A 22423-nucleotide genomic window follows, 5' to 3' on the forward strand; every position below is an offset into this window, starting at 1 on the left:
TAATTTTACAATTGAGGAAACGGAGGCATACAGGGTTAAGTGATTGGCCCAGGGTTACAGAGCTGGGAAGTTTCTGAGGCCAGATTTGAACTCATGAAGATGGAGTCTTCCTGATCCCAGGCCTGCTATTCCCCAGGAGTCAGGGAACCTGGGTTTGAATCCTTACTTTGCTACTGGTTAATGGTGTAGGACTCAGCTTTCTTCTCTAGGAAATAAGGGGAATAGATCCCTTTCCTACAACAGCAATCCATCGGTGAGCCAGCCTAAAGGGATGGCCCCTAAACTCACACCAAAGCAGAGGGAAAATGACCTTCAGCTAATAGGTACTTTCTGAAAATCAAGCTGAAGAAAGGAGGTGTTTTATTGAGCCTGGGTTTTTTTTCTAGATGTAGAGAGATACTGTGGTTTTGCCCAAATTTTGTGCCAGCAGAACCCTGAGTCTGGGACTTTGTGGCTGGTAGATACACATCATAAGGGAAGGAATGTGGCCTAAGAGGGTGGAGGGCATGATCTCTAGCTCTTACTAGACTTCATTTGCATGCTAATTAAGATGAAGAATATGGGAATAATCTGGGCTTCCTGCCTCTGCCTACATACCCATTCTTTGGAATTTTGAGGGCAGCATCCCTGAAGGGGGCTTTGGTGGGCTTGAGACATTCACAGGGGCCAGCAAGTTAAACAGGAATTATGAGGAAATTTCCAAATCTAAATTAGAGAGTAGTTTGAGGCAGTGGACTTTGAATTAGCAGCCAGAACAAACAAGAAAAAAGATAAACTTAGAATGCACCTGAGGTGTAACTCTAAATAGCTTTTGTTAGCTAGGTGTTGTTTATTTCTTTTAGCTTTTTTCTATGGACTAAAACAGGTCGGCCTGTCTTTTTCAGGAAGAGCCTTTCTGGTCACCACTCCTGCCATTGAGAAGATCAGAGACCAAGCACATGACTCTGAAGAGCTAACTGCCAGAACAGAATAGTACAGATTAGCTCGCTGGCCATAAAGCCACCAGAAAGATCCAGCAAAGAGTGGTGTTTAGATCATGAGAGATGTTACTAATTTTGCTGTGCTGAAGATATGAGTTACCTTGGCCACTAAGGTCCTTTACTTTCGTTTTTCCTTCTGACCACCGGCCCCCCTTCCCTTAATAAACTCCAATGGCTCCCTACTGCCTCCAGGAGCAAATAGGTCTGCTCTGTTTGGCATTCAAAGCCCTTTATAACCTAGCCCCTTCTACCTTTCCAGGCTTCTTATGCCTTATCCACCCCCCTCCCCTTCCCCACTTAATTTTCAGTCCAGTGACACTGGCCTCCGCACTGCTCCATGAACAATATGCTCCATCTCTGGACTCAGGGCATTTTCTCTGTGGTTGTCGGCTGTGCCCATAAAGCTCTCCCCTCTCTCCTCAGTTCCACCTACTTACCTCCCTGGCTTCTTTTAAATCCCAACTAAAATCTCATCTTCCCCAACCCCTCTTAATTCTAGTGCCTTTTCTCTGTTAATTATTTCCTATTCATCCTGTTTATAACTTGCTTTGTATATATTGGTTTGAGTGTTAGATCGTAAGCTCCTTGAAAGTAGGGGCTGTCTTTTGCCTCATTTGTATCCCCAGCACTTAGGACAGTTCCTGGCACATAGTAGGTGCTTCATAAATGTTTAAGTGATTGATTGAACGTATGCCAGGCTGGTCATGCTGTTCAAATGCCAAACATACATTTGCCTAAATGACTTTTATGGAGAATTCACACAAAGTAAGTGTTCACAATGAGGTCAGAAGAAGCGATACAAGGACCGTCTCAAAGTCTTTCTGAAGAACTTTGGAATTATGTGACATGTGAGACACTGGCACAGGACTACCCAGCATGACGTGCCTGAATCAAAGAAGGCACTGTGCTCTAAGAGTGAAGCAGAATTGTAGTAGCTCAAAAGAAATGTGAGATGAGTAAACTCAGAGACTTCTCCAAATGTTCATGCAGACTGTTTGTGCCTGACCTGTGGGAGAACCTTCTGAGCTTGTACTGGTCTGATCAGCCACAGTCAGACACGCTGCACCTTGACCCCAATATAATGACGTCATTCTGTTCCTCCTCTAGGTTAAACGACAACAACCAGCCAGCCGGGCACCACGCAAGGTCCTGTTGTTATTTGTCCTTTCTTGAAGAGGACCGTGACATCAGGAAGGTGATGTCATGACTGGCAAGTGAATTGGATTTAAGTGAGGCAGGGCTGTGCAAAGTCACCAGCCTCACTGTCTCCTCCAGAGCCATCTGGGAGCCGTGACCAGATGTAGATCAGGATGGCTGGAAATGGCCCCGGATGCCGTGCGAGGCCTTGGCCTTTTAGAGCTAAGATCTTTCTCTGGTCTCAGTTTGTCTGAGGCATCTCCCATTCAGTAAAAATGAGGCAAAGAATGGCCCGTTTTATGTGGTCCAAACCTTGGACTTACATAGCCCGTCTCTGAGGGGAAGACCCTCAGGATTTCTGGCCAAAACAAAACCAATTGTTATTTGTGCTCATTTAGAGTCATCAGAGCTGAGGACATAAAGAGAAGCGGGTGGCGAGGCGGCCCAGTGAGCAGAGCGCCGGTTCTGGAGTCAGGAGGACCTGAGTTCAAATTTGGCCGCAGACGCGAACGCTTACAAAGCCGTGTGACCTTGGGCAAGTCACTTAACCCCAATCGCTCAGCCTTCAACCATCCCCAAAAAGCAAACAGAAAGTTTTGCTCCCAAGGAGGCAATAGTGTCATGGGGGAAAAGACATAAAATGATTAGGGTACAAACGAGCTACATAGTAGATAAAGTGGGGAAAGTTAATAGAGAAATAACATTATATCAAGAGAGATCAGGAAAGGTTTCTTTTAGAAGGTAGGATTTTAGCTGGGACTTGAAGGAACAAAGGATAGAACCCTGTAACATCCTTTCCCCCAAGGATGGCCTTAGGGTCAGAATGATCTGGGTTCAAATCCTACTTTTGACAAGTGCTGACCATGTGACCCTGGGGTTAAGAGATAAACCTTTAACCATTCAGTGCCTCAGGAAACTTTAGAATTATAAATTGTGGAACAGTATTGGTACTGTTGGTCCAATCTGTATCGGTAGGGGTTTCTTGGTCCTACCCAGATTAAATCAGAGGTGCTGACCAAAAACAAGTAATAATGATGATCATTTCAGAATAATTAATATTTTTTTTAAAAAGTCAAACCCCAAACCTTAGTCACTCCTGCATTTGAAAAGCGCTTTAATTAACAAGTATTTAAATTTTCCTAACCTCTACCAATTTCTCTGTCCCAATTGTACAACTTAGATGAGGGTTGGGATCTGTAAAATTTTCTGTCTTCCTTTAAGTATCTAGTCTAGTAGTATAAGAACAGTAACTCACATTTCTAGATCTAAGGCAGCTGGCGCCAGACTAACAGGATCCTTGGATTGTCCGAGTTGGAAGGGACTTCAGAGACCATCTATCCCAACCACACCTAAACAAGAATCCCTATGGTTTCCGCATCTAAACCTTGCTTGAAGACCCCTAGTGATAAGCAGCCCCTTCCAGATATGGATAGCTTGACTTGTTAGGAAACTTGTCCTTACATTGAGGTAGGTGGCTGTGCTGGACCTAGAGTCAGGAAGACCTGAGTTTAAATTCAACCTCGAGACTTGTGCTGTGTAACTCTGAGCAAATCACGTAATGGTTCTGTGCCTCAGCATCCTTATTTGTAAAATGCGAATAGAAATAGCACCTACCTGGCAGGATTGTTGTGAGGTTCCAATGAGATGATGTTTGTAAAAGTGCTTAGCACAGTGTCCGACACAGAGTAGGTGCTATATAAATCTCCATGCCCTTCCTTTTAACCTCTACCTGCCTCAAGTTTCCTCATGTGCAAAATGAGGATGATAATAATGACACCATCCACCTTCTAGGCTTGTTTTAAGGACCAAATGAGATGATACTTGTCAAACACATTGCGAATCTTAAAGTGTTATATACGTTCTAGCTGTTATTATGAAATTGGCTTCTTTCTCCCTTCCTACCCCAACCCTCCCAAATTGCTTGTGGTTCTGCACTTGGGAGCCCAAACAGAATAAGTGTTCTCTCTCTTCTACCTAGGAGTCCTCCAAACACTTGAAGATAGCCAGCTTTGCGTCTTCTCTCTTCTAGGCTGAATATCCCTCGTTCCTTTAACCAATTCTCATATGGCATGAATGTCAACTGGGCTCTCGCTGCATTAAGGCAATCCTTTTATTCCTCGCTCATTGACTCCCTGTCTCCTTAGTCCTAGGAGCTATCCAAACCTCTCCTGTCCTTTAGACTCCCACCCCTCCTTTCTGTCCTCTTTCAGGAGAGTACTTTGCCTCTTACTTTACTTACTGAGAAAATTGAAGCCATTCGCTGGGAGCTCCTTCTTCTCCCCTTCTCTTCCTCTCAAAACTCCTTGACACCATTCCGTGTATCACACCGCCTCCCATTTGAGGGGAGCGAGGGAGGGAGAAAAATTCGGAACTCAAAATCTTGTAAAGATGTATGCTAAAAATGGTCTTGATATGTAATTGGGGGAAATAAAATACCATTTAAAACAAACAAACAAACAAACCCCAAACACTGCTCCCTAGCTCTCCTCTTTCCCTTCAGTGTGTCAGAGTTCTGAACTCAACACAATAATCCAAATGACAGGCAAGCTCAGAGCAGCCATCTATCACCTGCTTTATCTTGGAAGCTGTGCTCATCTTCCCTGTTGCAGTTCAGTTGTTTTTCAGTCTTATCCAACTCTTTTTTTTTTGCAGGAGGGAAGGCTAGGCAATTGGGGTTAAGTGACTTGCCCAAGGTCACACAGCTAGTAGTGTTACGTGTCAGAGGCCAAATTTGAACCCAGGTCCTCCTGACTCCAGGACTGGTGCTCTATTCACTGCGCCACCTAGCTGCCCCTTGTCCAACTCTTTGTAATCCCACTGGGGGTTTTGTTGGCAAAGACACTGGAGTGGTTCGCCATTTCCTTCTCCAGCTCATTTTACAGATGAGGAAGCTGAGGCAAACAGATAACTTGCTCAGTGTCACACGGCTAGTAAGTGTCTGAGGTTAGATTTGAACTCAGGAAAATGAGACTTCCTGACTCCAGGCCTGGCACTCTGTGAATTATGGCACTACCTAGCTGCTCATGTGTCTGTCTAAATTCAACCCAAGACGGCATTAAGAATATTAGATTTCATCAGCACGAAAACTTAAGCCTTCAAGTACCATGTAAATACTAATTGTTACCCTATTTTACACATGAGAAAAGAGAGAGGCTACGTGACTTTTCCAATCTCACAGCTGACATTTGAACCCAGGTCTCCTATGTTCAATAGCCACATTCTTTCCACTACATCATACTACCTTGGGAGTTATGTACTCAAGGGCATTAAATAAATATTGATTGATACTAATGATTAACTACAACTTCTCCTTCTTGGCTCCTAGGTTCTATTTTTAATTTTATTCCTGAGTCACTGCCAGGATAAAAGGCACATTCATCTCTTCATGATTCAGAGTCAAACAAAACAGTCATTCCTGTGAGTGGTTGGAAAAGCTGTGTACTCTACTGGAGTCTCAGGGGGAAAAATCCTAATTATGCATAAGGTATTAAGGCAGTAATAAAGCAAAGCCATATCCACTGTTATCTTACACATTGAGGACACTTCGGTACCCCAGAAATCAACAAAACTTTCCAACAGGATGTGGCTTAGGACTGGTTGTTCCATCAGGTAACATAGAAAGAGGTGGAAGGTTCATGAAAGAAGGAAGCTCAATCGTGTTTAGCATTTTCCGTTGGGATAGATCTAACCATTCTGGTGAGCAATTTAGAACTATGCTTAATCGGCTATAAAACTGTGCATGCCCTTTGTCCCAGCAGCATCACTTCTATGTCTGAATCCCAAAGAAATCAAAGAAAAGGACAAAGGACCTATTTGTAGAAAAATATTTGTAGCAGCTCTCTTTGTGGTGGCAAAGAACTGGAAATTGAGGGGATGCCCATCAGTTGGTGAATGACTGAACAAGTTGTGGTATATGATTGTGATGGAGTACTATTGTGCTGTAAGAAATGATGAATAGGATACTTTCAGAAAAACCTGGAAAGACTAACATGAAGTGACAAAAAGTGAAGTGAGCAAAATCAGGAGAACATTGCATACAGTAACAGCAATATTGTGCGACGATCAACTGTGAATGACTTAGCTATCCTTAGCAATACAGAGTTGCAAGACAATTTCGAAGGACTTATGATGAAAAATGCTATCCACCTCCAGATAAAGAACTGATAGAATTTGAATGCTCGAAACATACGTTTTAAGAAACTTTATTTTTCTGTCTTTTTTTTTTTAATGTGTGTTTTCTTTTGCAACATGGCTAATGTGGAAATAATGTTTTGGATAATTGCACGTGTATAATCTATATCAAATTGCTTGCCTTCTCGAGGTAGGAGGGAAGGTAGAGAAGGAGAGAAATTGGAGTTCAAAATTTTTTAAAAAGAATGTTAAAAAATTGTTTTTACATGTAATTTGAAAAGATAAAATATAAAAAAAAAAACAGTCAGCAGAGAAAGTAGAATGTAGAAGACATCAAGGAAGAGGAGAACTAGACAGAATCCCCAAACCATCTTGGTAAAGAAGAGATGAGGTATCCTGGGATAATAGAAAGAACATTAGACTTGGAATGAAAAGATCTGGGTTCAAATCCCAGATTTGCCAGTCAAGATCATAGGATTTAGAGGGCAAGTAGAGGTCACCAGGACCAGTGCCATTATCTTAGTGGATGAAGAAATATAGACATTGAGAACTTAAGTGAGTTGCCCAAGGTCACATAGCAGTTCTGACTTCAAATCCAGCCATTTTTCCACCAAGCCATGTGGCCTTCACTTATTAGAAGTGTGACCTTGAGCAAGTCCCTCAGAGTTATAGATTCTTAGAGATAGAAAGGACCTTAGGAATCTTCTAGGTCAATCCTTTCATTTTATAGAAGAGAAAATTGAGACCCAGTGAGTTAAAATGGCTTGTCCAGTTCCATGATTAGAGGCCAAGGCAAGAGTAGAACCAGGGTTTCCTAATACAGTGACTCTTTCACCTATATTAACTTCATGATGATGGGTAAATCTCTGAGCGAGATGGAAACTTTTCTGAGCTAAAGCTGAACATGAGTCAGTACTGTGCCATTTAAACCAAAATGAACCTAGGGCAAGCTGATATCGGGTGACCTCAGCTGGACCAAGCCCCATGAAGTAATTCTTCCATTATATTCAGGCCTAGTCAGGCCATTGTTAGAGTACTAAGATCAAGTCTGGGCTCTATAACTAAAGGAAGAAGTTGGAAAAACTTCTAAGGAAAGCAATGAAGATGATTGCAGCAAGAGAAAATGAGACTTCAGAACAGGACTGGATGACCTTCTCAAAAGGGCTATGGAATTTTCTTTTTGCCAGGCCACAGGGTAGAAAATTAAAAATAAAATAATCTGTTACCCTTTGAAGATGGGGAAAGGGGAATCCCATTTCATTAAAAAGAAAAAAAAAAGGAATGAAAAGACATGGAAAGGAGAAGAAAGCAATCCCTTCTGGGCCTTTAGGAGGTCACTTGGGTTGCTTGGCTCTGAAGAGTCCTTGGTATTGTGAAAAGCAAAACAAAACACCACAAGAGGTCTGTATTCTACTCCCCGATTTGTTAGTAGCTCCAAGGGTGACCTTATAAAAGTCACTTCCCCTCTCTGGCTAGGCCTCAGTTTCCTCATCTATAAAATGTGAGAAAGGTGCCTTTTGGCTTAAACCTCTTAAAACAATTCTCTCTGTAATAGAGCACTAACCAATAGCAGCCCAGTCTTTCAAACATGAAATCTGCTGTGCCTGGTGCCAGCTCATGCGGATGGTTGGGGTACCTGCTTCCAGAAATCCGTAACAGAATATAATGGGAATTCCTGGTCCTTCACTTTACTACTCACATAAGTATTCTGCGACTTCTCTGTTCACTGGTTGCTTGATGATGAAAGGCCTTTTAATTAGCTGTGGAGCAAAACCTGACAATGTGTACTAACGACCCCGTGGAGAAACTGAGCTCCCTCTCCTCTGGCGGCAGGCAAGGCACAGATTGCTGAGAGTCTTGGGGTGGGCGAGAGGCCTTGGACTTCTCACTTGTTCACTATGCAACCAGGAACACTTGGCCCCTGTCTTTATTTATCTGCCTTGTGCTTCGCTCTTTTCTGCCCTCAGGTGAGTCACATAACCACAACCTTGATTCTAGGCTTTTTTTTTTTTTTTTTTACCTCTTTGCTGGATTGTTGAAACAGCCTTCTAACTGGTATGCTTGCCTCAGCTTTCCAATCCATACATGATTTCTAAAATGAAATTCTGACCCTGTTTCTCCCATGCTCAATGAGGTCCTGGAGCTCCTGATTAATCCATGCCAGGCACATAATGCTCTTCATATCGTGGCATAAAGTTCTTCAAATTCTGGTCCCTTCCTAGTCTTGACTGTGCTCTGTATTCTACAATTTGGCAACATAGGCCTTCTTCTGGTTCCTCCAGCACAACTTCCCATCTCCGTGTTCTATGCCTTAGAGAGGAAAGGGAAGGGAATAAGGGAATTATGTAGATCCTACCATGTTCCAGGCACTGTGCTAAACACTTCACAAATGTTATCTTATTTGAACATCTCAATAACCCTGGGACAGAGGTACTATTATTATCTCCATTTTACAGATGAGGAAACTGAGGCAAACCAGGTTAAGTGACCTGCCCAGGGTCAAACGCTAGTTAAGTGTCTGAAACTGAATTTGAACTCAGGTCCTCCTGCCTCCAGGTCCTGCACTGTATCTACCACACTGCCTAACCAGCCTAGTTGCCTTCTCAAATTACTTTCTATCTATTTTGTATATATCTTACATGTAGATATTTAATGGAATACGATAGTCAAATGAGACAGTAAGGTGCTTAGCACAGTGCTGAGCGCCTAGTAGGTGCTGTATAAAAGCTTGTTCCTTTTTCTCCTTCCTCCTAATTATTTGTATGTTGTATCTCCCATTGGATTGAGAGCAAGCGGGGCGGGGGGGGAGTTGTGGTGCTGCTGGTGCTGGAAGGGAAGTTTTTTGCTTTTTTTTGTGTATCCGCAGTGCCTGGTACATGGTAAACCCTTAAAAAATGCTTGTACACTTAACTAGGAGTGAACAGCCGGGGGGTGGCTCCTTTTAAAATCGTAGCTTCTAGCCCAGATCTGAACCGAGCTCTGTCCCTACAGGGCTTAGCTATTCAAAGCCCTGCTAGATCAATAAGGTTCTCCTTCTAATTCCCTCATAGAAAAGAGTTCATAGGTCCCATAGGAAACAGGGAGTGGAAATCTTTTCAGTATATTTAAGACCTCCTTAACACTTGTAATTTATTTTCTGGGTTTGAGGACTGGTCAAAGATCAAATCCCTACATAAGGAAAATCTTCCTGAGGATTAAGGCCAATGGAGCTAGAAAGGCTGCCCCAGGACTTAAGCAGTGCCCCTGATTGGAGATCTGCAAGCAAATTCTAGATGACTGGTATGTATATTGAAGAAATGACCCCTGTTGTGGCACAGATCGGATGAGAATGCCTCTGAAACCATATTCAACTCGGATATTATGCGATTAGCATTGAGGCAGGATGGTGGACCCAGTGCTGCCTTTGGAGTATGAGGACCTGGGTCTACATGGTGGAAGTCAAGGTACTCAACTTCTCTGGCCTTAGTTTCGTCATTTGTAAATCCAGAAATTGAACTAGATGACCCCTAAGATCCCTTCTAACTCTCAACCTATAACCCTATTAGCTTTTCCCTTATCACTAAATGGGGAAAGAGATAAAAATGGCTTAGAATAAGTACATGCTTCTAGTCTGTAAATATTTTTCCTCTTTTTTTCTTAGTCCAGACCTATGATTTCAACAGTATAGGGAGCTGCTGGATGAGGAAACTCACACTACTCATGCAGATCGGTAATTTGGCTACAATTTAAGGTCTTGGAGCATTGCCTGGAATAGGAAGAGGCTAAATGACTTGCCCAGGGTCACACAGTCAATATGTATCAGAGAGGGGACTTGAATAGACCAATAAAGTGCTTGCCAGGCATTGCACTAGATTTAAGGGAGACAAATTAAAACAAAACAAAAACAATGAACACCAATCAAATAATCTCTGCTCTTTGGCAGAACCTCTGAACTTTCTCTTTTAAAACTCCTATTTCCTTTCAAATTTCTAAGCCTTAGGACAAATGCAGCCTGACTGGGGAAAACTTATTTTGCCTAATTTATCCCATATATTTTCCCTTTACCCTATCCCTTTATCCTTCCTTCCACACACCTGGGCCTAGCTGGACTACCCTCTGTTTCCCCAAACAAATGTCCGTGTTTTTCTTCTGTTATCCCATACACCTGGCACATTTTCTTAATTTTGTCTATTGAATTTCTACTTTTTTTTTGCTTTTTTTTTTGGAGGGGGGAGGGCAGGGCAATTGGAGTTAAGTGACTTGCCCAAGGTCACACAGCCAGTAAAGTCTTAAGTGTCTGAGGCCAGATTTGAACTAAATCCTCCTGACTCCAGGGCTGATGCTCTATTTATTCACTGCGCTACCTAGCCACTCCATTTCTACTCATTTTTTAAAGCCCAACTCAACTGCCACCATTTTCAACATCCTCCAGGAAGCCTTTCCTGATCCTTATTGGAAATAAACTCTCCCCCTAGATCTCATTTAATAGTTTGTCTTGCAATTTTTAAGTACTCTTTTTTTATCATGCAATTTTGTGTTCATGTCTCACTCCCCCTACTAAACTGTATATGGAGACAAGCACCACTCACTCTCTACAACTACTGTTTTCTTTTTTTCTTGACTTCTCTCATTGTGCTTTGCAAATCTTAGGTGTTTAATAAATATTTATTGCAGACATGCATAAGTGAATGAATTGTAGATTGGTAGGATCTAATATATTGTCTAAAACTTTTACACCAATTTTTTTCTGCCTAGTGCCAATTGCCAAGTTAACAGGATTGGATCAATTAGCAATTTAATCAGAGCCATAACTAGGAATTCTGGTACTGTGGGCAACAGTCGTTGAGGGCAAAGGAGAGACAATCCTTTATATTGTGCATGGACATGCTGGGAGAAGGATCTGCCCAGACTGTGACGGAAGAGTAAGAGTAACCATACAATGTGGCATAATGTTAGAGGATTGGTTTTTTAGGGAAAAGTAGATACCCTTCAACATCCTATACAAAGCCCTGGATGCACATTCTGCTTATAATTCTGTAATTACTGTTGAATGTAATTAAGAATGAAAGCTACGAAGCCTGCAACATATGGATTTCTGAAAATGTGGCTTGCAACTACACATTTCTGTTGTGCTTTTGAAAGATTCACTCATACTATCTGCTTCACAGAGTCTGTTTTAGGAAGCTTGTTCTGTAGATGAAAGAGCATTGACTCAGAGAGATGTAGTAACTTGTCCCAGATCATGTGTTTCCAAGTAAGAGCTGGGTTTCAAACCCATGTTTCCTGACTCCTAATCCAGCCCTATTTTTTCCACTGTGACACATTACTTTTATTGAAAAATTCTGATGCCTCTCCAGCAAAACTAATGTGCTTTATTGGTCAAGAACCTGTTCCCTCAGCATTTAGCACAGTGCCCTGGAACATAGTAAGAACTTAATAAATCCATCCATCCATCTATCTATTTATCTATCTACAGGGTGTCCCTAAAGTCTGGACACACAGGAAATCTCATTAACTATCCACATTTTCAAGAGATGAAATGAAATTTTCAACAACATTTTATTTAATTAGCATAAATGAGATTACATAGGAGACACATAGGAAATCTCATTAATCTCATTAATATGAAAAATAGTCCCCAATAGCTAATGAAAGCTTTTATTCCATATGAAATTGTCATTGCTAAAATTTATAATTAAATAAAATGTTGAAAATTTCATTCATTTAAGTTTTTGAAAATATTTATAATGAGATTTCCTATGTGTTCAGTCTTTAGGAGCACGCTATCTATCGATCTATTAACCTATCCCATAATGTTTCAGTCAGTTGTTGGGAGTCCCTTCTCTTTCAACCAAAAAAATGTGGGGATAAAACATTTTTACATCTGCAAATAATATTTGGGGTCGAGTGACTTGCCCAGGGTCACACAGCCAGTAAATGTCTGAGGCCAAATTTGAACTCATGAAGATGAGTGTTCCTGACTCCAGGCCTGGCACTGTGCCACTTAGTTGCCTTTTTTTTAAACCTTTAAAGAATTAGAACAATGGCAGGGGTGGGGTGGCAGGGGTGGTGATGGGTTGGGGGGTGAGATGATGAGGATGATATATGATAACCAAGTTTGCTGAAAATCAAATAGAATCCCTCGGGGAGAGAGGTAGCTTTGATAACAAAAACTCCACAAAAACGCTGTGAGATGGGTAGGGCTTTACCATCACTATAGATGAATAAAAAACTCAGAGAGGTAAATATGTCAGCCTTGGTCACAGTCAGTGCGAATGCTGGAATATGAATCTTGTTGAACTGAAGTATAGTGTTGTATGTGGTGGCCCCGATGGCAGTCTGGTTAAACCCCTTGGCACAGATACCTTCTCAGAATGTTCTTAAACAAAATACAAAAGTTTGCAATGTAAATCAATTACATTGAAAGTTATCAATTGGGGAAAAAAGTTAATCAGACTCAGGCTAAAAAGTTCACAGGGCCCCTAGTGCAGGGCCTTCCCATCCAGAATAACTAGGGCTGAGCTGAGCTCCTGGAGCTGTTTGTGGTCAAGGAGAATATCCCTGGTCTGGTGCAGGAGCCCTCTTCACAGTGCCACAAGCCTGTGGAATCAGCGTGGACTTGGGTTCTCTTTGGGAATGCAGGGAGCACCACACTGTGGATTCACTTCGTTCAGCTTTTATAGGGTTTCCCTCAAATGACTAGCTAGGGGTCAAAAAAAAAAAGACAGAAAGGGAAGGTGACTGAGGAAGTGCGCGATAGGATGTGTGGATCTGGGTAATCCAGCTGTTCCAGGTGTTTGAATCTTGCTTCTCCTTTCTCTGTAAATTACCTCTTAAAAGCCAGTTTGATTTTTTTTTTTTCGCCTTGTGTTCTTTCTCTGTGAAATGAGGGGACAAACGAATAGCCGGGATGATATCTGAGGCCCATACTGTCTCTAAATCCTAGGATCCTTTAATCCCAAATTGCAGTTGAGAGCAATTCCAGCATTTTGGCTCTGATCTGCAAATATTAGACCTCCCAGTTTTTCTGGGTATCTTGACTTCTTTGTATTATAATAAAAAGCGACGATCTTCCCAATTGATAGTCAAAAGATATGAATAGGCAGTTTTCAGAGTAAGCAATCAAAGCTATCAGCAGTCATATAAAATGCTTTAAATAACCAATAATTAGAGAAATGCAAATTAAAACCACTCTGCCATACCACCTCGGATTCAGCAGATCAGCTGAAATTACAGAAGAGGCAAATGACAAATGTAGAGGGGATGTGGGAAAATAGGGACACTAATGCACCCTTGGTAGCACTGTGAACTGCTCTAACCACTCTGGAGAGCAATTTGGAACTCTGCCCCAAAAGCTATTAAACTGCATATACCCTTTGATCCAGTGATTCTGCTCCTAGGTCTATACCACAAAGAGATCAAAGAAAGAAAAGGACCCATATTGTACAAAAAGATTCATAGCAATTCTTTTTGTGTTAGCAAAGAATTGGAAGTTGGAAGGGATGCCTATCAACTGGGGAATGGCTGAACAAAATTATGTTATATGAATGTGACTGAATACTACTGCGCTGTAAGAGATGTTGAAAGAAATGGTTTCAGAAAAACCTGTGAAAACTTGTATGAATTGATGCAGAATGAAGTGAACAGAACCAGGAGAACAATTTATACAAAAGAGCAGGATGGTAAAAATAATAAACTCTGAAAAGCAAAACAACCAACCACAATTCCAAAGGACTCATAATGAAACATTCTACTTCCAGAAGGAGAAGTAATGGACTCAAGAGTGTGGATCAAAGCATATTTTCTTCCATTTCTTTCTTTTTCTTGGAATAGGATTAATGTGGAAATTTGTTTTGCATATTCATAGACATTTGTATTGGGTTTTTTTTTGGTCTTCTCAATGGGTAGGGAAATGGGGAAAGAGAGGGAATGTGGAAATGAAAATAAAATTAAATAAAAAAAGATGATCCATCTACTGACCAATATGGCATTTTTTCATCCTAAAGTTCAGAGTTGAGGAATGGTTGTCCCCTTTCCAGAATATCATGTTTATACTCATTCTACCTGAGTATTCATGTCATAAGGAAAGCAAAGAATTAGGCAGCATGGAACGGTGGGGGAGAGTACTGGATTTGGAGTCAGAGGACAAGGGTTTAAAACCTGGTCATACTTATCTATGTGACCTTAGACAAGTCATTTAACCATTCTTCATAAAATGAAGGGTAGGATTTGATGGCCTTTGGGATCCTTTTCAACTCTTAATCTGTAATTCTATATGCCACATTCAGGAAATCTCAATGACTGTCAAGTGTGCCAATGTGGAAGGCTGACCAGTTGACTTCTGACCATATACCTCCCAGACCCAGAACAACAAAACCACACAGAACAGAAAAATAGTGTGAATGTGACTCTTCTGTTGAACCAATAAAGTAAAAGTGACAGACACATTTATACTTAATCTTACCCTCTCAAGCCACACCAAGCTAATTTCCTTGTCTAGGTCCTGGTGGCTAAGCACATCCCTTTTACTACATGAGATAATCTTCAAGCACTTATTAACTGTCTATGTCAAAGACATCATGCATACAAAGATTAAGAATGAAACAGTTGCTGTCCTCAAAGAACCTATATTTTAATATGACTTTTTTTCAACATTAAGTTTTATTTTTTCAATGGATAAGTATTGATTTTCTTCCTCTTCCACCTCCAACAAATGAAAAAGATAAAAATTCCCATATTGGTCATATTAAAAAATGTTCACCTCATTTTGTAATTATTTAGTCTAGCACCTGTCAGGAAGTGGGTAGCATTCTTCATCACTGAACTTCTAGAACAATGATAGTTCTTACAATTGACAACTCTTGACTGAGGCTTAAATTTTGGCTTTCTCATTTTGTGAATTTAGGGAAGTTATTTAACTTTCTGGGGCCTGTTTCCCTATCTGAAAAATGAAGGGTAAGACTAGATGCTCTACAAGGTTTCTTCCAGCTCTAAGTACTATGCTTCCCCTCCTGCTTCCAAACCGAAGCTTACCCTAAGCACGTGAAGACTTCCACTGGCAGAATGAGTAGATGAGAACAATTTGTTCCAACAGTTATGAAGCAGGCACTGTGAAGTGCTTAGCTCTTGGGCAGGCATCGAAGATGCCAAGGTCATCCCACTGCATCCTGGGCCATTGCCAGTTGTTTTGACTTTTGTCTTGCCACTGGACTTCAGTGACTCAGGGAGAAAGAGTGGGGCTGATGACTTTGTGCCTCGCTTAAATCCAATTCACACAGGAGTCAAGATATCACCCTGCGATGTCACTGATCTTCAAAAAGGAAGGAGGAATCAACTGCCCGTACTATCTCTAGTGAACCTTCTGGAGAAGTAACATATTTAAACCCCAAAGCATTCACTCTATGGCTTTGCATAGAATGATCTGTACTTTATATGTATAGTACGCCTAGGTATACTCTGCTTTTCAGTGACGGTGTTGCTTGTGATCATTTAAAGGACAGGATGAATGCTTTTTTGGGGAGAATCCTAGAGCATAGTCGTATACACAGATAGACACTTTTACATGACTAGATTATTTTGTCCTCTTATCCAGGTCAAATAATCCTATATTTTCAAGTCAAAAAGTGTTAAGTTCCTTCTGTGTGCTGGGAGCCATCAAGGCTATAAAAGTAGAAACCATAAGAATCCCTGACCTTGAGTCAGGAAGACAAAAATATCCATACACAAAATTAGAAAACTGCTTAAGACTTTGTCTAAACAAGTCGAAGGTTTTCTCATAACTACTCATAGGACAACAGATTTAGACCTAGAAGAGACTTCAGGGGCCAGAGCCCAACCCTGTCTTTTACAGATTAGGAAACTGAGGAACAGAGAGATTTTATGACTTGCCAAGGGTCACACAGCTAGAAGTGTGCAATAAGAGATTTGAATCTAGGACTTCTTGACTCTTAAGTCACACTCCCTATCCATTACATCACAGTGCCTTTTCTATAAGTTTGTTCCAGCCAAACCAGACCACATCCATTCCTTGTCTGTGAGCTGTCCTCTCTCATCTTCAGGCCTTTGCTTGCACCATCCTACAAGTCCTTGGAACAGCTCTGCCATTTCTCTTTTGACCTCACTCTCTTCCTTAAAGGCCCTATTCAGATACTACCTTTTTTTTTTTGGAGCCTTCCCAGCTCCCAATGGGAAAAGGATCACTGCATTCTCAACTTCTCTGGGCACTGTGCCTCTAACCCATTCTCTAGCCCATATTTGTGTGCGCGTTGTATCCTCTCTATTGAACCTTAAGCAATGTGAAGTGGCAACTGCTTCATTTTTCATCTATATGGCCCCAGCACTTTGTATCACCTAATAAACACCTGTTGAATTTAATTAAGTTGTGGGCCCTGCCTCTAAGTGCTATAGAGATTCAGAGAAGGTAGAGATTTTACCCAACACAAATCACCTTTAGAGCTATAACTTTTTTTGGTTACAAATACTGGGGATTTAGCCCCACCTAGAATCCTAGCCATAAATCCATAAACCATGGTTTAAGGAAACACAGTGCAAAACTTCTGAAAATCACAGCTTTTTAATTTGCTTAAACCCAATGGGTGGAAGAAACAAAGAGGGGAAAGCTTCCCCCCCGAAGAAGTTTGTTAAGAAAACAGGTCACCGGTATCCGAAGTCCCCCACCCACCCCTCCACCTCCACAACGGAAACATTCCATAAAAGTAAAACTTGCATACATATGCATGCCACACACACACACACACACACACACACACACACACACACCCCAACCCCCTCATGCTCCCGTACACAAGGGATCATTTCCATTTTTGAATTTTTTAAATGGAAAAAAAAAATATATAAAATCCATCCAAACAATGACAGATACAAGAAATGACAAAATCCAGTTACACTTACAATATCAATGAACTCATAATAAAAAAGGGGGGAGGGGAAGTTTTTCTAATCAGCACAAGGGGCTTAAAATAATAAATGGCAAGGGCCTTATTAAAAAATAAATCCAACTGGACATTATCTTGAATCACCAAAGCACGCAAAGAATTCTTGGTGTGCATGGAAAATGGAAGGGTGGTGCTCTCTCTGGGATCAACATAGAATATTTGAAATTCCCTTCACTGAATCCCTCCCTGGCCTGGCTTGCTCATCCTTCCTTGTTCTGATCTAAAAGGAGAATCTTCTGATGAAATGGAGTATAAGCAGCAGCAGCAGCAGCAGCAGCAGAGACAGCTCTGAACTAAGTGGAAGGAAACCAGAGCTGCTGCTCCCTCACCAGCTGCATGACTGCCTGTCTTGAGCTAGTCTTAGCAGCTGAAGGGGCTGGTGAAAGAAACCACAGAGCAAGTGTCTAATAAGGGAGGCAGGGAGGAGCTGCTGGCCCATGCCAGGATTGTCCCTTTTCTGTTTGCCATTGGTGGGGAGGGTTGAAACAAACCAAACCAAAATAACACCTGAACAAAGCAAACAAAAACATCTCGAACTAGAATGTCTCCAGGGAAAATCTCTATCTGACTCTACTTTCATATTAGCAATGAGCTTGTTGCCCTAGAGATATCACATAGAACTGGGACTGGTGGGGAAGAGTCTTCACGTCATTGGGAATGATGCTTACTGGTCACCTTCTGGGCCTGTGCAAAGTCACTAGGCCTACATAGAGCAGAACACTGTCCAAGTTGTGGAAGGAACACTGGATTTAGAGGAGGAGAAAATGAGTTTTCTCTCCACTCAAGTTTATTAGCTGTATGCCTTTGTGCATGGTATTTCCCATTTCCAGGCCTCAGTTTCTTCCTCTGTAAAATGAGGGAGGTTGAATTAGGTGGTCTCTAAGGCTTCTTCCAGATCTAAACCTTATAAGATGGCCAATCACTCACCACCACTTTGTCGTCACAAAGGGCCGAGGTGCCAGTAGAAAGGTGGGGTGGGTTCAGAAGCTGGGCTGTTTCCTTAGCTAAGGAGGTGGTGTCCTTCGGTCAGGACTGAGGCACATTGGTGGGAGGCTAAGAGTAACAGGGAAAATGGGAGGAAAACTTATTTTTGCAGCAGTTGGCTATGCTGCACTAGGGGTGAACAGACTTCAGTCGCTTGGGGGGCTGTGGTTCTTGGCAGCCTGAAGCCCACTTTAAAAAAAGGGAGAGAGAAACACGATCTTGAGCCATATATAATATAATAAGTTCATATAGTTCAGCCAAGTGCACATCCCCGAAGTGTGATGTTAGGGGTGGGCATAGGGAGAGGCCGGACAGCCCAAGCCACGTGGTATCCCTGGGCAAGAAACCAAATGCTTTCTCTCTCCAAAAGGGCTTTCCTCACCCTCCACTAACTTCAGATTGATGCCTAGGAGAAGTGAGCCAGATAACTGTCCTAAGGATACTGAGAATCTGTCCTTCCTAGACTCTCTTAGTACTTCCCAATGAGACTCTGCAGGCTGTTGGAACCCGAATCATAACAACACCTGAGCCCTCCTGATTACTTCTCAGGGAATGACTTCCACCTCTCCCAACCCTACCCCCACTCTCCCTTCCCAAGGCAGGAAGCACCATGATTCTTGGCACTGGCAGTGGACTTTCTTCTTAATAATACTCGGTATTGTCTTTTCAAAAGCAAAAGAAGAGAATGTGTAACCTGGGATTCCCCCCGAGATGGGAGTATGGTGTGGGAAGAGAAACCTGGTGTAACAACTACCCACTCTGTAACTGCAACCAACAAAACTGAATAACAACTCTGATAGAGGGAAAAAGAAATATATTCGTTAGAGTGATGGGTCCGGGATCCTGCATCGCTGTCCCTGGCAAAGTGAGCTGGAGTCACAGTTACTGCATCTTTCCGAGTTGAATCTTCTTCCAGGCCTCAGAGGCTGTGAAAATGCAGGAGTCCAGGATTCCGGCCACCGTGAAAGTGCCTCCGATGATAGCACAGATCTGAAACAAGAGCCACACAAGACTTAAAGCCAGGAAAGGACCTCAGAAAGCATCTAGCCCAAGTCTGGCCCCCTTCACTCTACAAGGGAGAAAAGAGAAGCCTGGAGAGAAGTCAGAGAATCAGAGATGCAGAGGAGGAAGGGACTGCAAAGACCATCTAGTTTAATTTCCTCATTTCATACATGGGCAAACTGAGGCTTAGAGAGGATAAGCAACTTTTCCAAGTTCACACAGGTAGTAAAAGTGGCAGAGCTGGGGTCTGAACCCAAGTCAACATTCAAATATAAAGCGTGTTCTGTTTGTTGCACTGTGCTGTGATGTGATAGGATTTGCTCAAGTTATATAGATAATAAGTAATAATGGAGTAGAGATGTGAACTTGGGGTTTCTGATTCCCAGTGCTCTTTCCATTAAATAATTCTTCCTGAAATAAACAATGGTGAATCAAGCCATTTCCGTATGGACTCAAGTTTGGGTTTTTGTGTTCAGTGATGGTGCTGCTAATAAGCATTTGAGAGGATAGAGTAATGTACTCAAGGTGGTACATTTTCAGTAGAAATGGACACAGATCCTGGGTGAATCTGAAACCCCTAAGGCACGATTAAGAGAAGTTTTTCAGATAAAATCGTTCTGCTCTTTAGGACTGTTTTTGTTTTGTGAGCCAGATCCCTTCAAAATATGTTGTAGCTTAGAATGGTGGTGACCCCTGGCATCTCAATGCCCATGTGCTCTTGGAAAATTTGGTCACCACATTTGCCACCATTATCACTGAGCCAAGTGCCCAGGGAAGGAAACAATGGAATTTTGGCAAAGTCAGGGGAATCCTTCCTGGCTCGCATTCCAACATTAGAGGATGGTAGGGATATCAATCTGCTACCATTCAATGGCTGTGACGGAAAGGCCACAAAGCAAGGTACAATAATATACCAGACAATTGTTGCTTAAATCTATGACGGGATACAAACTGATAAGAAGACCAGGAGAACAGATACATTATCAAGAGAATTTACAGTTCAAACATTAACTTGTTCTTGACATGACCAGTTTTCCAGTTTGATGATATGATTTCCTTCATGCCTGCAGTCTATTCACACTGGGCACAGGCCTATCCCCTGCCCTCTGGATGACTGGTATATGACCTGCTACTCAACTGACAGACACACTGTCTAGAGAGTTCTAGGGGAAGGCCTCCAGAGAGTGAGAACAAGTGAGTTTAAGGGATGACATGAATAAGAGGTTCCTAGGGTAGGCAGACATGGATGGGCTGTGAGCTTCATTAGAAGGACAGGCGGGGTGGCTAGGTGGCACTGTGAGTAGAGCGCTGGTCTTGGAGTCAGGAGGACCTGAGTTCAAATTTGGCCTCGGACACTTAACACTTACTAGCTGTGTGATCTTGGACAAGTCACTTAACCCCAATTGCCCTGCCTTCCCCTCTCAAAAAAAAAACAAAATAAAAGAACAGGCATCACAGTGATCATAGGATGTTAAAGCAATACTGGTTGAGACGCCTATGCCATTTCTTTCATACTTTGATAGATCTGTGATCTCATCAATGTAGGGATTTGTTCCTCTGGTACAGAAAAGAGCTCATCCATGCCTTCTCATCCTGGGCAATGCTTGTCCACACTCCCCTAGAGATCTTCCACAGAGTATGCATACCACGTACTAGGGGGGTTCTAGGTCTCATGGACCCCTTTGGCAATCTGGAGAAGCCAATGGGCTGGTTCTCAGAATGAAGTTTTTAAATGTGTAAAATAAAACTCACAGAATTACAAAGGAAACCAATTATATTGAAAAACAGATATCAAAATATTGAAAAAACAAGCTCATGTTTACCAGGTTCAGAACTTCTGCTCTACAGGCAGACTTCAGAAAAACCTGGAAAGACTCGCATGCTGAGTGAAGTGAGCAAAAGCAGGAAAACATTCTACACGGCAACAAGAACACTGTGCGATGACCACCTTTGATAGACTTGGGTCTTCCAGCAATGCAAGGACCTGAAACAACTTCAAAAGACTCACGACAGAAAATGCTATCCACATCCAGAGAAAGAGCTATGGAGTCTGAATGAAGAAGATCAAAGCATACTATTTTCTTTCTTATAATTTTTCCCTTTTGTTCTAATTCTTCTTTACATGACTAATGTGGAAATATGTTTAATATGATTGTACATGTATGACCTATATCATATTGCAAACTGTCTTGGGGAGGGGGGAGAGGAAAATCTAAAAATCAAAATCTTATGAGAGTGAATGTTGAAAACAAAAACAGGCCTTTCTGCATTTCATGATGGTGAGCACTCAGGCTATCATCAATGCTATTTCTCTTGCTATGTGAGTGGCTGACCTCCTTTACCACTCATATACTTCCTCAACAACATATATCTCGCCTACTGCTTCATGATTATAGGTGCTCATTTTAGATACACTGCAGCCTACCTGTGCCTACCACACACCTCTCCATTGCCCTCTGGGTTGAAGAAGCTGTGATTCTTTTTTTTTTATTTTTTTAAAGCAATCGGGATTAAGTAACTTGCTCAAGGTTACATGGCCAGGTGTTTCTGGGTGGGTGCTAAGTTTCTGAGCCGAGATTCAATCCCCAGGTCATCCCGACACTAGAGCTGGTGATCTTACTCACTGTGCTACCTGGCCGCCCCTAGATGCTATGATTCTTTAGAAATTATGGTGTTTGAAAGCTATAAACACATGGCATTGGTAAAACACTTAAGTTAAGAAAGATGGACATCTGTACTGAGAAGCATCTTCAGATTACCGAACACATAAGACAATTTCTCAAATACAATGAAGCCTCCTCTCTTCCTCCCATTCAATTCTTGCCTCAACTCATTTTGCACTTCTAGTACCTGTCCCAAGTAAATATATTTATGGACTCTACTCAGTGGACTGGTTATCCAGTTACATGTTTTAGCCTAGACAATATTCATTTTTCATTTATTTAGTTTTTCCCACATCCAAACTCAAAAGAGATAACTCTGCTAATCACGGATTTCATGGAGAGGTCCTCTACTGTTCTAATGATGCAATCAGCACAACATCCAAACTCAAAATTTTTTCCTGCATCCAATCAGCACAACGTCATCTGCAATCAGGAACACGTGGAGGACTCACCATCTACAGGGAATTTCCATCCAAGGGCTGCAAAGAAATTCTCTGTAACAGTGATAGATACCTTTGACAAACATACGCTTCTCTGTCCGCCCCCCCCCCACTCCATTTAAGTTTACAGATCTCTTCCCCCATAGAACTTC

At 41.9% G+C, this 22423-nt stretch overlaps 1 protein-coding gene and 1 long non-coding RNA gene across 4 annotated transcripts in view; one reads left to right on the forward strand and one right to left on the reverse strand.

The window, feature by feature from the left end:
* LOC138172645 (uncharacterized) overlaps nt 1–22423 on the forward strand; it is a 237588-nt gene that overhangs the window by 138803 nt on the left and 76362 nt on the right. The gene's annotated exons all lie outside the window — the stretch shown is intronic.
* The window catches only part of ERGIC1 (endoplasmic reticulum-golgi intermediate compartment 1), a 149385-nt gene continuing 143743 nt past the window's right edge, over nt 16782–22423 (reverse strand). For all 3 annotated transcript variants that reach the window (XM_069102362.1, XM_069102361.1, XM_069102363.1), the window contains exon 10: nt 16782–19156. In XM_069102362.1, the coding sequence (XP_068958463.1) occupies nt 19049–19156 (108 nt within the window). In that variant the 3' untranslated portion in view covers nt 16782–19048. The remainder of the gene's footprint in view (nt 19157–22423) is intronic.

The sequence above is a fragment of the Petaurus breviceps genome, unplaced genomic scaffold (genome assembly GCF_028583685.1).
Source record: "Petaurus breviceps papuanus isolate PSGF00001 unplaced genomic scaffold, PetGlider_PUasm1.0 551, whole genome shotgun sequence".
In the NCBI taxonomy this organism is placed as follows: domain Eukaryota; kingdom Metazoa; phylum Chordata; class Mammalia; order Diprotodontia; family Petauridae; genus Petaurus; species Petaurus breviceps.